The following is a 16,139-nucleotide window of genomic DNA, read 5'->3' as shown; positions in this document are numbered from 1 at the left end:
GCTCAGTCCTTGGGATGGGGCCACTCACATTCAAGGTGGCTCTTCCTTGCTCAGTTAAGCCTCTCTATGGACCCTTTCACAGACATGCCCCAGGAATTATTCCCTATGTGTTTCTAAATCCCATCAAATTGTGAAAACTAATTATTACAGTTCCCATAATAATGGATCTTAACATGAAGAGGGTCCTGTTATGGAAACTATGGGTAAGGTACATAAGAACTTGTGGTTTCAGCATGCAGTGGAGTCTCCAATTCGGAATTGTGTAGGGAAATCCTGAACTATGGCATCCTTTTTCACTAGTACGATCCTGGGTCTTCTCAGCCTGATTAGCTTTCCAGCAAGGGCATGCCTGATTAGCAATGCTTTGCAAAGGAGCACACACTTTCGAGCCTTTTTCTTGGCTCCGTGCTGCACAAACAAAGGCTGGGCATGTGTTCACCTTCTCTGTGCCACAGACCTCCGTAGAAATGCACCTTACTGTTCCAGCTGTAGTTAAGGCAGAGAATGGAGGAAATAAACTTGCCAGCATTTCTGGTAAAGCTCATTTGTGCCTATCATTGTCCAGTGTGCTGGATGATAACCAAGATTTGCTGGTTCGTGTGATCTCTTGCAAAATATACCTTGGTGAGAAGTAAATATAGTCGGGCTCATATTCTTTTTCTTCACTACACTCTCCTTTCCCTCCCCTGATTCTCCACAACTGAGATTAATGTGCTAGATACTAGAAAAAATACCAAAGCAAACTTGATCTTATCATTAACTTCTAAGGTTCAAAGAGTAACAGAAGGAAAAGCTTGAGCTAGAAGAGACTTGCAAGCTGAGTATGGTACCACACCCTGGCCACCCCAGCACCCAGGAGGCTGAGGCAGCAAGGACTTGAGTCCAAGACCATATGAGGCTATGTAGCATGGCCCTGTCTCACAAAAGAAGACAACCTAAAGGAGGGTTGCAGTGTGAATCATCAGCCAGCAGGAAATTCAAAGGTTACTCATCCTATGGAGTCAGGTCAGAGAATGGACAACCATCCTGGTTCATTAAATAGTTTGCCACAGTTGTGGTATGCATCTGGAATCTGAGGACCTAGAAGGCTGGGAGACAGGAGGAGTACAAGTTATCAGCCAGCCTGGGCTACATAGTGAGACCCTGTCCGTGAAAGAAAGAAAAGAGAGAAAGGAGAGAGAGAGAGAGAGAGAGAGAGAGAAGGGAGGGAGGGACGGACGGACGGACGGACGGACGGACGGACAGACAGACAGAACATCCTGGCTAATAAAGAATGGCTGCACATTCCATATATGGATTACTGCTTTCCCAAGAATTAAACCATCGCCTGGAAGAATGTTTTCCGAGTGCCTGCTAGCTGACCCACATGGGAGACACGTATTTACCTTGCCCAGATTTTCCCACCGAACCAAGAGATAGATCAGCCCCATGAAGAGAAAATGGACAGATTCGTAGAAGTCAACTGACAGGCCCCCACTCAGAGGCTCCCAACTAATCTGGATACTGTTGGGATTTGAATCCAAGCTCACCTGTCACTAAATGAAAATATTTAGAAAACACCCACAGCTATTTGATGATCAGATTATTTGATTATATGAATTAATGAAAGAGATCTGTTGAGTATAGTTCAATCCAATTTTCTGCAATGATTCAGAAACGATTCCAAGATCTTTCCACACCCCCATCATCAGGGTGTCCTTTCAATACTGATAGACGCAGCACACAGTTCCCATGCTCTCTACACACAAAGACTGCCTTTCTAGCCGGGCGGTGGTGGCGCACGCCTTTAATCCCAGCACTCGGGAGGCAGAGCCAGGCGGATCTCTGTGAGTTCGAGGCCAGCCTGGACTACCAAGTGAGTTCCAGGAAAGGCGCAAAGCTACACAGAGAAACCCTGTCTCGAAAAACAAAAAAAAAAAAAAAAAAAAAAAAGACTGCCTTTCCTGTTTCTGCTGTGTTGCAGGCTTATTTAAATTAACTTGGCTTTTAAAATACAAGCAAACAGGTCGCTCTGTACAGGCAGAAACCCAGTAACACTTTAGTAAAACAAAGGCTAGAAACAAAAGCAAATACTGTTTTTATTTATTTATTTAAGTTTTCTACTGATGCTATGCATCTTCCTGGGAGCTCCCTGCCTTCGTAAAAGAAGAACTATTCATTCCAAAAGAATAAGCGTCCGGTTAGAAAACATGTAGTTGAAGGATTGAAATCAAATTGAAGAGGGGGAATTTTCTCTCTAAATCAACACCCATTAGTTAACCTTTGATTCTGCCCCACAAGAAATTACCTGCGTGTCTCTGGTGAGCTGCGCCCCTCATCCTGGGAAACACTGCAAATAGATGCTACAGCTTTTCAAGTTAGACACCAGTGGGCCCTGAATTGTAGCCATATTAACTGTATTCTTGGAGCCAATGTCTTTGAACAAAGTTATAAAATCCTAATGACAACACAGGGTTCAGGTCAAGAATACAGTACTAAATAATATAGTTTTAAAGTACCTTCTGTGAAACTTGGCCAATAGTAGTAAAACATAGTTCCATTTTCCCCCCTTTGACTTTATTGATCCAAAATAGTGAACGTCTACAGTGGGTTCCTATGTCTTGGTGGTTACCGGTGAAAGGCAGAGAAATACTGCACTGGTCTTAGCTGTGCACTCTCAGGCAAGTAGATTAACCTTTCTGTGCCTCATTTCATTGTCAAAAGGGAGGTAGCAATGTGCCTGTCTCACTGGCTTCCGGGGGGACTACATGAGGTGCTGGTGTATCTCAGAGCTCTGTAAGAGGTGGATGTCCTTATTCTCACTGGTTAGAGGTGGTGATACTTGGCAAAGAGAGGTAAAAACTAAAGAAAATCAGCCCAGATGATAAGATCTATGACAGTAAATAAAATGAAAGTAGCCGTCAGTGGTAGGGCAGCCTATGGTCTCACAAGAAGGATGCTCTAAGGTGGGAGATGTTGTTGGGGGCAAGCAGGCTTGTCCATCAGAAGCTCCTGCTGGGGTGTTCTGGAGAAGGAGGAGTGTAGATCAGCTGTGTGGGTGGGAATGTTCAGAGAAGAAAATCACCTCAGTGTGCTGAGACAAGAACTCCACTGTTTTTCTTTTCTTTTTATTTTATTTTTTCGAGACAGGGTTCCTCTGTGTAGCTTTGCGCCTTTCCTGGAACTCACTTGGTAGTCCAGGCTGGCCTCGAACTCACAGAGATCCGCCTGGCTCTGCCTCCCGAGTGCTGGGATTAAAGGCGTGCGCCACCACCGCCACCAGGCAAACTCCACTGTTTCTATATGGGACAGGGGGAAGGGAAGAGAGGAGCCCAGTAGAAAGCCAGAGGAGGACAGGGGTCTCCTGGAAGATGAGGGAGGGGTGGCTCACAGCTCCCGTTCTAGAAGAACTGAACTGTGACAGAATCAGACAACATCAAGCTGTCTTTCCCTTTCAGCTTTGTTCACGGTGACAGTCCCCAAGGAAGTGTTCACAGTAGAGTTCGGCAGCAACGTGAGCCTGGAGTGTGATTTTGACCACAGGGAATGCACGGGGCTCGAAGAAATAAGAGTCAGTTTGCAGAAGGTAGAAAATGATACCTCTTCGCCAAGTGAGAGAGCCACCCTCCTGGAGGAGGCGCTGCCCCTGGGAAAGGCCTTGTTCCACATCTCCAGTGTCCAAGTGAAGGATGCGGGGCAGTACCGCTGTCTGGTCATCTGCGGGGCCGCCTGGGACTACAAGTACCTGACGGTCAAGGTCAAAGGTGAGTGTTTGCAAATGATCGCTGATGGAGGGACGTGACCGCTGCGCCGCACCACAGCATGCTGCTCTCAGTAGCTCAAACAAAAGCTGGAAACCGGCTTGAAAAAGGCAGCTACTTCAAAGGGGGGAAAAGCGCCTGGCTGGAAATACTTTTTGACATCCAGTGTAAGAAAAGGTACAGAGGTTAAGCAGCAGACACAGTGGGGTAGAGGAAGTCAGGAAAATGAGAAGACTTCCTGCCTCTTCCTCGGCTGGACTCAGGACTCCCTTATGCAGAAGATTTTTTCCTTAAAGCAATGCTCCTCACGGAGGGAGGGACCTGTTGATTCCCACGGACTCTCCGAGGGAAGAACCAGTATGGGTGTCTAGCTCTTCACCGTCCTCAATCTCTTTCCCCAATTGACGAACCTGAGAACGGACCGCCAGGCAAAGCTGTTAGGGTTCCCCTGAAACACCCCTTCTTCATGAAGGGCCTGCCTCCCTTCTCAAATACAATCCATTGACCCAAGGTTTAAAACCTCCACAGTGTCAGACGAGGGTGAAAAGAAACCCTGACGCTCCACAGAACAGGACGGCTGCTGCTTTTTACACGGCAGCTGTGAAATGCTTTGCTTCCAACAGAACTGGAGGATGATGAGGACCCTCACCTAGAGACAGTAGCTGATAATCAAAAATTAGCAACTTTTGCCTGATAAACTATGTCTTGCAAATTGCTTCCAATTCCTACTAGGTAATTCATATGAACAAGATTTAGCTACAAAATTTTTAAAAATTAAATTAAATTAATGTTGAATTCTACCTCACAGAATAGTCCTAAACATAATCTATAAGCATTTTCAGATTGATGAATAACTTGAATGATACATCCAGTACACTTTTATTTTTCACACTTAATAATTGTCAATATCCACGATATTTTACATTTTGATAATATGTGTTGATAATGGTAATGAAATTACATTATAGAAGAAAACTTTGGACACCTGAAATCCCACAGTAATAAGGAAAATTTTAATTTCAATAGCTGTACATATTCTGCTGTTAAGTGTAAGACAGTTAAGGATGATAAATCAGAGAACTACCAGACATATGTGTGTGTGTGTGTGTGTGTGTGTGTGTGTGTGTGTGTGTGTTTTGTAAGAATGATACAATTATTTGTTGAAAATACGAATATTTATAAAATGCTAAATATGTATTTTTCAATATAGAAGCTTATGAAAAAGTCTAAGAATCAAACTGACACACAGGAAAACTAGGACACACACTGTCCTAATTTTCATCAGAGGATTGTGAGCAGAGAGCAGTGTTGAAGACCAGCAGGCAAGAATAACTTACTGTGTTGCAGAACCTCGGATCTGAGGCCGGGGGAAGAATCCTACAGATGAAGAATGTAAGAGAAAGGTTTAGTTTTACCTTTAAATCTGGGGGACAGATCTGAACAATAGGTCTGTCACACCTCTCTCCACACAGGGATTTATACTAAATATAGGGAAGAGAGTTGATTTCCAAAGGACAGAAAAACAATGAGGCAGAATGAAGAGAAGATCTAGGGGAGATGGTGGCTTCCGGAAAACCACGCTGTAGCCACGTGACTAAGAGCCATCGGTCCATGGTGGTGGGAGAGAGGCTGAAGCAGATTACCGAGGCACCGAGAGAGGCCAGGGCCTCCCAGAGCTGCTGAGGTTGAGAGGTGGCCGGCAAAGAGGACTCCAGGCAGGCCCAGAGCAAGAGCACACTGGGCCACAGTCCAGCTGGAGCCAGGCATAGGAACAGATGAGCCATTGTGGGGAACGAACCAAAGTTTACCAAAGTACTTTAACCCAACACAAAGGCCCAGGAAGGTATGAGTGTGACCTCAGCAGGCTGAGGAAGGGGCCAACATGGCTCCCATTGCAGGGAATTCACCCCAAATAAGGCGGACAAAGGGCTGAGCAAAGGAAGCTGGAAGAGAAGCCCTGGGTGGAAAGGTGGCTGGCATCTGAGACTCTGGGCCCAGGGAAAGCATTGGCTGAAATAACCTACTGATGGAGTCGCATCTCTTCCCTCAGCTCCTTTCCCCTTAGGGATCAAAGGAATAAGGCTATCAGAGTGAAGAACACATTGTTCTGACTTTCCAAGGGAGTCAAGCTTTTGGAATTACAGTCTGACCCTATACTATTCTGCAGGCTGTTAAATGACAGATTGAAAGTAATCCCTAAAGATTTATTTCAGTGATTATTTGAAGTTTTCCTGGATCCTGTAAGACAAAAGCATATAAGAACTGTGTTTCCTACTTTATTTACAGTCACTATGATGATTAAGATAATAATGCTGTATGCACAGTTTGTTCTTAGAAGGGCTATGGAGGCTGAGAGACAGCCAAGAGCACTTACTATGCAAGTATAAGAATCTGAGTTCAAATTCACAGCACCCACATTAAAAACAATGCATGACTGTATCCTCAGTGCTGTAGGGCAGTAACAGGTAGGACGTGGGAGCTCACTGGCCAGTCAGCCTAGCCAAAACAGTAAACTTCAAGTTCAGTGAGAGACCCTGACTCAAGGGAATGCCATAGAGAATAAGACAATCAGGGTTTTCTTCTGATCTTCACACGAGCATGCCCACCTGTACACACACATGCTCACAGAAACATATATCATATATGCCACATACATACCCCCCCAACATGGACATCCCACCTGTACACACATGCACATAGAAACGTACACCACATACCCTCTCTCCCAACACACACATACCAGAGAAATAGGAACCATGAAATTTGTAGAAATCTGAAGTAGAAAATAATCATTCTTTTAAGATTAAGCATTGAAAAGTCATCAAGGGACCAAGGGAATAGTACTAAGAAAGAGGTAAAGGGGAAAGCTGGGCCAGTGGAACCTTGGAATCATCACTTGATAAACTCTTCAGTGAGAGCTAGTGCCAGGATATAAAGGATTCTGCTGCTAGAAACCATCAGAACAGAGAGGGAGGGAAATATCCTTTAATTAATGAGAAAGCTGAGAGTTTGAAAGACCATGTCACCAGCCCTTGGCTAATGCCTTTCAGATTCTCAAGACCAGGTTCTTAGACACTGAGCTTATTATATGTGTTTTACTCAGCCAAACAAGTGTCTGTGGGATGAAACTGACGACATAAGAATGAGCTTCTCAGTGGAAGTTTAATTACTTATTGTGCTCATGGCAAAGATAGCTTCTGGGGATGCAGGGGCTTCCATTTATAGAAATAGTTAACTACAAGTTAGGTAGTTAACTGATCGCTATTGTGAGAAAAATAGATATGCTAAAGATAAAAGGCAGTGTTTTCAGTTGGTCTAGGCACAATGGAAATCAGAATAGAGGTTCCTTAGAAAACTAAAAATAGTACTATCATTTGATCCAGCTATAGTAACAAAGAACAAAATCATGCCATTTAAAGGAAAATGGATAAAACTGGAAACCATTGTGTAGAGAGACATAATGAAGACTTGGGAAGAAATGTACAATATGTTTGGTCTTATCTGTGGAATCTAAGGGGGAAAGGGACACCATCAAAGTAAAAGGGGACTGCCAGAGAGAAGGAAAGGATGGAAGGGGGGATGTAACTGAGGATAATGGGAGGGTAACTGTCATCCAAGGACAGTCAGTGCATGTATGAAAATGCCATAGAAAGAATGGCAGCATCTTTAAAAAGTCACATTTCATAATGATAAACATCAGCTCTATAGAGAGAAATGACTATTCTAAAGGTATGTGCATCTGACAATGTAGCTTCACTATGTTAAACATAAATTAGAAAGTTGACTATTCTTCCCTTGAGCCCCACCCACTCTCAGTTCTTTTCTTTTACTCTTTCTTTTAAATTGTTTTTATATTTTGATATTTTTACATTTTATATTTTACATTGATATTGATATAATTATATCATTTTAACTTTCCTTTTCATCTCTCCAAACCCTCCAGTATACTCATCTTTTTTTCAAAGTCATGGCCTCCTTTATCTATATATCTATCTATATATATATATACACATATATTTCTGCGTACAAGAATACAACCTGCTCAGTCTGTACAATGTCACTTAGATGTGTGTTTTCAGGGATGACCATTAGTATTAGATAACCAATTGGTGTTCTCTTCCCTGGGGAAGACTGTCTCCCACTCTCAGCATCCCTTAGCTGCCTGTAGGCCTTTGTGTAGAGTTGAGGCCTCCCAGGCTTTTCTCATTCTCTTAATAAATCTCAGTTCTCTTTGATCAAAAACAATTGGAAGACAAAATGAAGAAGAAGAAAAAGGAGGAGGAGGAGGAGAGGAAGAAGAAGAAAAAGAAGGAGAAGGAGGAGGAGAAAGAGGGAAGAGGAGGAAGAAGAGGAGGAGGAAGAAGAAGGAGAAGGAGGAGGAGAAGGAGAGGAAGAAGAAAATGAAGGAGGAGAAGAAAGAAAGAGGGAAGAAGAGGAAGAAGAAGGAGAAGGAGAAGAAGAAGAAGAAGGAGGAGGAGGAGGAGGAGGAGGAGGAGGAGGAGGAGGAGGAGGGGGAGGAGGAGGAGGAGGAGGAGAAGAAGAAGAAGAAGAAGAAGAAGAAGAAGAAGAAGAAGAAGAAGAAGAAGAAGAAGAAGAAGAAGAAGCAGCAGCCAGATGAGTGCATATGTGAACTTTTGATTCAGTTCTGCTGTAACAGATAGGACAAAATATGCAGCAGCAGACTTGAACAACTCAGCCACCCTGACCTAATTGATATGAATAGAACACCATTCTCAGATTGTTTCTAGGTTCATGTCTAACACTCACCAAGATAGTTATCTAGCCAAGTTGCCAGAGAATAGATTCCTCATTGAGCAGGAAGTTGGAACTCTTGGACTTTTAAAACTACCCACTTGAAACGCTAAAATCTGCTCATCTTTTCTCAAGAAAAGTCTAGCTTCCCTATTATGCATCGTTGGGGATGATGCCTCCCTAGCCACTTCCCAAATGAAAAAGGCTGTGGAAGCATTTTTGATATCGTAACTGTAAGGTGTGGGTTTCTATCCCTTACCCAAATCATGCTGGTTCTTTTAGCTGAATATCTATCCCTTTGACATGTATCCCTTCATTTACATATCACAAGGCAGAGTCTCAGCCAAGCCCTGATTCCTGGTCCTCCTCTTCTGAGTCACCTCTCTGCTCAGCCCAGATCAGTTTCTTGTTTGGAACTGTCCTGCAGGAGCTGGCTGGACTTCACCTACAACAGATTATCCAATAAGTCTAGGCTGGTTGTTTTTGGGTTGTTTTGTTTTTTGTTTTTTTTTCAAATTTACACACTAATTCCCAAAAGATAGAAATGTGATGCAGTGTAGTAGAATAAAATAGTTCTAAGAGGATGCTGCACCAAGAGGGAAAAGGTGTGGCTAAATTAGAGGTAAAGTGACTACTTTGTCTGCTTCAGATAACGGTTTGACTGCCAGAGACAGTCCAAAACTTGGTTCCAAGGAACTTGGTAAGACTAGGCCAAATCGTTCAGTAGACTGTGTCAGAACCCAATTCTCTTCCTTTTCTCTGAGTTCTAGGTATTACTAGATCCATCAAGAGAATACGTTGTTCCTGCCTGTGTTGTGTCTCATCCCTTTGTGGCATGTCTAATGCGAAGCAGTGTGATAAAATCCAGGAGTGCACATCTCCCCACAATCTCGAGGGTTCTATTGTTTCCCTGTTTGCAAGCTAAGAATCCGCATTTTACCAACTTCTTACAGTCCTTATCTACTTTAAATAAGATAATGTCTAGGGACAGGGCTAGGGCCAGGTTTTATGGTCACTTAACCTCTGCTGTTCGTTAAGCTTTTGGAAAAGTGAGCAACACACAAGAATGCACAGCCATATGGGAAATGAGCACCACACGTTAAGTGGATGGCTGTGTGGCCACATGATTCTCCCCTTCTCTCCCTGTTTGGGGTGTCTCTGGATGACTTACACTGGAGAACGTGAATAAGAACAGAGAGCCCCTTCTTCCTTGCTCCCTCACCTTGACCGAGAAGCACGGACTTGCAGTTCAAACCCTGTTCTAGCTCCATTTCTGTGGCTGTGACCAAATACCGTGCAGAAATGCAACTTAGAGTTGAGGGGTTTATTGGGCTCACAGTTCCAAGTTATAGTCTGTCACTGAAGGGAAATCAAGGCAGGAACTCAAGGTAGCTACTCATATCACATCCCGAGTCAGGAGCAGATGGAAATGAATGCCTATGCACCTACCTGCTTGTTTGTGCTCAGCTTGGTTTCTCTACTTTCAGGTAGTTCAGTCCCACCTGCCTAGGACACTGTGCCACCCATAGTGAGCTGGGACTTCCCATATCAATTAACTTAATTAAGACATTACCCGATAGGGGTGCCCACAGACCACCTTGGTGTGGACAATCCCTCATTGAGATGGTCCCCCCCAGATAATTCTAGAGTGCATCAAGTTGGCAACTAAAGTTAACCATCACATCACAGACCCCAAGTCTTCTCATTAAAGATAATAAACAAACAAATAAATAAATAAATAAATATTTTTCTAAAGATGGCCCAGTCTTAACACCACTTTAAAAAAGAAAAGAATATAAAAGGCCACAGAATGTGGCATCTTAGCATAGTGCTAAGATATAAGTTTGCAGCCTTTCTATTTTCAAACATTGGGTCTACCAGTCTTTATTCTTCTGACTTTGGACACCACTCTCAACATACCTGTCTTCAATTAACCCCAACAAAAATTGGGGATAACAACATAGCATCTTTGTTGTATTATATGAATTGAACTATTCAATCTATGCAAAGTAATGTACCTGGGACATAGAAAATATTTTTAAAATAAAAGAAAATGTATTACCTAATAGAGACCATTTTATTTCCTCTTGCATTGAGTAGAATTCTACAGCAATCAGAATATAATTTCTTTTTCTTCTGTTGTCCAGCTTCTTACCAGAATATAGACACTAGGATCCTAGAGGTCCCAGGAACAGGGGAGGTGCAGCTCACCTGCCAGGCTAGAGGTTACCCCCTGGCAGAAGTGTCCTGGCTTAACGTCAGTGTTCCTGCCAACACCAGCCACATCAGGACCCCTGAAGGCCTCTACCAGGTCACCAGTGTTCTGCACCTAAAGCCACAGCCTGGCAGAAACATCAGCTGCATGTTCTGGAATGCTCACATGAAGGAGCTTACTTCAGCCATCATTGGCCCTCTGGGTAAGTGCAGCCCCGACTTTCTAGCTCTATCAATCAGAGTTCATGTAAGAAACAGATGGCGTGCTCACATGAGCCATTTGAGGAAGGTGTCATAAAGGGACTCTCCGGGAAGTCAAAGTTGAATCTAGAAGAATTACAAGGACAGAACAGAACAAAGATCTCTTAAGCAAGAGTCGCCACTGCTGGAGAGGCTACCGGGAGAAGGGCAGCTGTGGGGACAGCACCTCTTCGAGTGCGGTACCTGAGCAACCTCAAGGAGGGAAGTCTGTGAATGACAGATACCCCAACCACACCTCAGGTCCTCCAGTATCCTGCTGGTGTCTCCCATTGGCTGATCCCAGCAGGCTTCTTCCAGAAAGGTCAACATTGGATCTCAGAGCACAGTGTTACAGTACAGAAAATGGATCTGAAGAAGCTGTAGAAACATCTCCTGTGATTCATGCCCAGAGTGCTAAGTGAATAGCATGGGTGTTGTTTGTCTGGCTGTACTGCTGGCTAATTGGCTATGTGGCATCCCTAAGAAACTGATCTCTTACAAAAAAAATCATTCAGTTTGACTGGCCACGCTAGCTAGTATTAGAAGTGGATTTCATCCTTTTGAATTTCTGCACCAGCAAGATTGTAACCATTTTTTTTAAACAAACCAATAACTTTTTGTGCCAGGTAAGAGCATTTGTTTGATAACTAAAATCTATCCACTAGAAAAACAATCATTTCCTAAGAGACAGGAACTTTTTTCCACCGTGTATGTAGTTCTTATTGCTCCCATAATTGTCACAAATGTAATGGTTCAAAACAACAAAACTTTATTATCTTATACTTCTGGAGGTTTGAAGTCTAATATAGGTTTCACTGAGTTCTAGTCGAGGTGAGTGAGGATTAGAGGTCCTAGGAGATAATCCACATTCCTGCCTTTTCCAATGTCATCATCTGTATTGCATGGCTTGTGACTGCTTCTTCAAAGGCAATAGTCACATCACCCAGCCCCTTTTCTCAGACTCTTCCCCTGACTCTCTTTCTCGTGAACCTGGGGCTTTAGGAGATGCCCCCACCTGTGGAAATATATGTGTCCAAATAGGTTGAGATTTGGTTGGTACCGAAATCCAAAGGATGAGACCCACTTCCAGAACTAGCTAGCATGACCGGTCAAGTTCTGAATAATTTAATAAGAGACCGATTTTCTTGGAAATGTCACTAGAACCAGTTAACTGGCACCACAGTCAGCAAAATAATATAGATCTTACTCACTTAGGCTCTGAAAGGGACCCAGTGGGAAATGCCTCCGTGGTCAGTGTTGGACAGAAGGAAAATCCATTCTGTCCTGGCCGCATTATCTAGCAGCGATCCTCTGCCTGGACCTTGGTGGTTTTCCACTTTTTCCAGAGAATGCTAGTTTTTATTTTTTCAATTGTATGAATCATTGGTTGAAAGGAAACCTAATCATGAAAGATGGAGTAAGACTTCCTCTTTCTCTCTCCCCTGCTCCTCCTTACTTAGAGCAGGCAGAGGAGGAGCAGAGGAAATGTGTACCACAGGAACTACCTCCCCTCCCTTTGTCCCTTCTGCTTAGATGGCAGCCCTGGATGAGAGGCCCAGCCTTTCCACACCTCCACACAGAACCAACCCTGACTGTGAGCAGGAATCAAGCAAGGAACCGAGCAAGGGTTCCTGTTCTTGGAGTGGGACAGGTGGAAGGTTGTTTGTTTGTTTGTTTGTTTGTTTGTTTTGAGGGGAAAGGAGGTGGTTCTCTGGGCAAGTTGTCAGATCCAAAAGGATTCAGGACCCCAATAGGAGCAGGCACTGGTCTTAAGTCAGGGAGTTCTGACACAAGAGAAGACAACTGGTCGATACAGGAAACAGAACTGACAGAAACACATAAAAAGACACACGGAGGCAGACACACACACACACACACACACACACACACACACACACACACACACGCACACACACACACACACACACTAAAGACAAGCTGAGGTAGCCACTGCACACTCATAAACCTGAACAGATGGGGAACTCAGTGATGCCTCACGTGGATCCTGGACACTGGATCAGTGGCAGTGTCCGCCTGGCCTCTCCTATGTGTCCAAACAGAAGGTGCCTTAACCAGTCTTACCTCCTGAGGTGACAAAACAGGTAACTTTCTAATTTGTTTCCTTTTGAGGTGGAGGTGTCAGAGTCCTCCAAAGCATTAGGCATTCATTGATCAAAGGGAGCCCTTGGGGACCCAGAACTCCAGTTTTGCACCCTCTGCCCCAGGAGTCCCCTGACCACTACACTCTTCCTCACTTTAAGGAGCTCAGAGACCCCCAGTGTCTCAAGGTCTGGTCTCTGGGATCTCTGTGGGACCTCCAGAAATGTGAGGTATCTACCAGAGAAGACAGCTCGGACATGGGTTTAATCCAATAGACATTCTTTATTAGCCAGCCAGCCACTATACTCGGTGTTCTGGATCCCAGTGTAGCCTCAAGCCTTTCTCAGGGTGAGTTTTTAAGCACACACAAAAAAAAGTCCCTATATTCTGGATTGACATACTTCAGTTAACAAGAACAGTTAGCCAGAAGCAGAATTATAGAATCCAAACAGCAAGGTTAGTACATTTAGAGACTTTCCCAGAACTATGGACTTTGATGGACTAGGCCTTTGTTTTCAATTGGGGAGGTGGTACTTTGTCTATGTGCTGAGTTTTATGACCTGAATGGAATCCCATAATGGAGTCAATTGTGCTGAGGTCTGGGGACTTACTGAAGTCTGGGACCCTGTCACAATACCTTGTCCACTTCCACACTTTCTTTGTGCCATAAGCTCCTTTCCCATAAAACAACATCATTTGGCAGTCCCCAGCCTACCCTGTCCCTAAGACACCTCATACAGCTTCAGAGTCAGACTCTCATCTTGCTCATTCAAATCTTTTACCCACATGATGTTATTAAGATCTTTACCCACATCACTTGCTTGTTTTTCTGTGACTGTTATCTTTTCTCATTTTTTTTTTTTTTTTTTTTTTTGGTTTTTCGAGACAGGGTTTCTCTGTGTAGCTTTGCGCCTTTCCTGGAACTCACTTGGTAGTCCAGGCTGGCCTCGAACTCACAGAGAAACGCCTGGCTCTGCCTCCCGGGTGCTGGGATTAAAGGCGTGCGCCACCACCGCCCGGCTCTTTTCTCATTTTTTATGTGTATTGTTTTTTCATAGTTCACAGGGTTCCTCTTTATATCCAGACCATAGTGAAAGCAGAATGCTCTGCCCATGAGGAGAGCTTAAGAAATGCTTCAGTGTTGGGTGGGAGACACCGTCTCGAAGACCCCAGCTCCCTCATCTCAGCTCCTAGTCTGGGTGGACAGTCAGATCAGACATGATGCCCTGATCTGTGACACACAAAACAGCGTCAGGATAACCACAGTCACATGTCCTCCCAGGGGGTCCTCACTTCTACTTCTTAAGGGCATTGCCTAGCTGACTTATAACCATCCTGTTTCTACTCATTCTCATAAACTGAGCTACTCACCCACTGCTGACCGCCGTGAACCACGTCAGGCTTCTCCAGAAGTCAGTGAATAAAACAGATGCAGAAATGAGAGCTCAGAGGTGGGAGGGTGGGAGCGGGGGGGGGGGGGGGGCTGCCACTCAGGGGACAGAAGGCTGATGAATTTGGGCGAAGTTAGGGGGTTATCAGTTCATTTTCTTTCAGAAACGGGGCTGTCCTCTGCCAGTTGCTGCACTTTCATTGGGAAATGTAACTGGGCTAGATTATAGGAATGACTGTAAAATACCTGGTGGGGCTGGCAGAAAAGTGAAGCCCCCCCCCCCACCCGGGCACATCTGGAGGGGAATCCAGGCAACAGAGAAGAATGTGGGCTCTGGAAACAGTCAAATTTCAGATGCGGTCTCTGCTGCCTCTCGGCTTTAGAACTTAGCATCCTACAGGGCTGTCCTAGAACTCGTCCCTCAGCCACACGGCGAGAGTGAGTAAAGATGCCCGTGTTAAAAGGTTACTGTGGTAGTTAAATGAAACACGATGCTAAAGGGTGAAATGAAGGAAAACTAAGTCACCTCCCGCAAGATTCCTGGCTTCTTTCTGAGCACACGGGTCTGCGGTAAGAATAGGACAGATATATTTTTTTTTTAACCATTGCTTATCTTGTCATTGTGAAAGAGAATGCAGCTATAATAAAATAACATAGAAGAATATGTAGGCTTAAGGGACCATAGTGAAGAGACAAACACACGGTGACTCAGAGCAGCCGTGTGTTTTCCCATTAGGTAATACTCAGAGATAGAAAGTGCTCTAAGCAGCTAAATGACTACATTCTATAAGTCACCCAGTGGCCCAGGTTATTTTCATCTTCTTGCTCTGCCATTGCCACTCTCCTGGACATTGTCCCTGTTGATTTGTCAAAGCAGGGTCACTGCCATATTTATATTTCTGCCTTCAGAGAGGAAAAAGTGGTGGAAGAGACCTTTGATGTTTTACACTAAGATCCAGAAGACCTATTCTGGGTCTGAACCTAGTTTATGTTCCTGGCGACACCTAACTGTTGGCCTATGGGTCTGGAAAAAGCAGTCTTTGAGAACCATGTCTATCTAGTAACCTAGCACTAGGAGGGAGGGAGTAGATGAGAGGAATAACCAGCAGGTCGCCACAAGGTAACTGCTGATCAGCTAGGCGGACTAGATGATCTGTTCAGCCCAGAAACTTGGACTGGCACCTCACATGCAGCGATGTTAGGCTTCACACAGGATTGAGGGATGACTTAGCTACCACCTTTGTCCTCAAATACAGTCTGAGGAGGCTGAAGTCTTCAGAGGTGAGCAGAAACTCCACACGTGGAAGGTCTGTGAGGAAAGCTGGACAGAACAAAGATTCCCAAAGGTACTGAGGCAGGGGCCTGACTCACAGTGCTACATGCAGCATGCACTTAGTAGTGAAGAAGTTAGCATTTTGCAACATGGCTTAAGCATGCAGGCTCTGATCTTTTCATTCTTAGTGATCACATGCTCTTGGATGAAGAGGATTCCTACAGAACCTGGGCTTTGGGTCAGGCAGGTCTGGGTCAGCCCTGGCTGTGTCGTTTCTTTAGAGGCAGTGACCACAGACAGATTATTTAGCATCCCTGAGGCTCTGAAGTGACTCGGGACTAAGTGGTGTCTAAGACTCTCTCAGCTAGACTACTGTAGATGGAATTCTAAACGCTTTTATTAAATAAACACAGAGTCAAATGCAGAGTTA

The 16,139-nt window shown here is 44.3% G+C and overlaps 1 protein-coding gene across 1 annotated transcript in view; it reads left to right on the top strand.

Moving 5' to 3' along the window:
* The first annotated feature begins 467 nt into the window (after window positions 1-467).
* The window catches only part of Pdcd1lg2 (programmed cell death 1 ligand 2), a 34,237-nt gene continuing 18,565 nt past the window's right edge, over window positions 468-16,139 (top strand). The window contains exons 1-3 of the mRNA XM_052714247.1: window positions 468-593; window positions 3,404-3,743; window positions 10,640-10,909. Of these exons, the coding sequence (XP_052570207.1) occupies window positions 468-593; window positions 3,404-3,743; window positions 10,640-10,909 (736 nt within the window). The remainder of the gene's footprint in view (window positions 594-3,403; window positions 3,744-10,639; window positions 10,910-16,139) is intronic.

Source organism: Peromyscus californicus, unplaced genomic scaffold (assembly GCF_007827085.1).
Source record: "Peromyscus californicus insignis strain IS unplaced genomic scaffold, ASM782708v3 Scaffold_4__1_contigs__length_199733344, whole genome shotgun sequence".
Taxonomy (NCBI): domain Eukaryota; kingdom Metazoa; phylum Chordata; class Mammalia; order Rodentia; family Cricetidae; genus Peromyscus; species Peromyscus californicus.
Note: the sequence above shows the minus strand (reverse complement) of the source record. Positions and strands in the feature narration are given on the sequence as shown.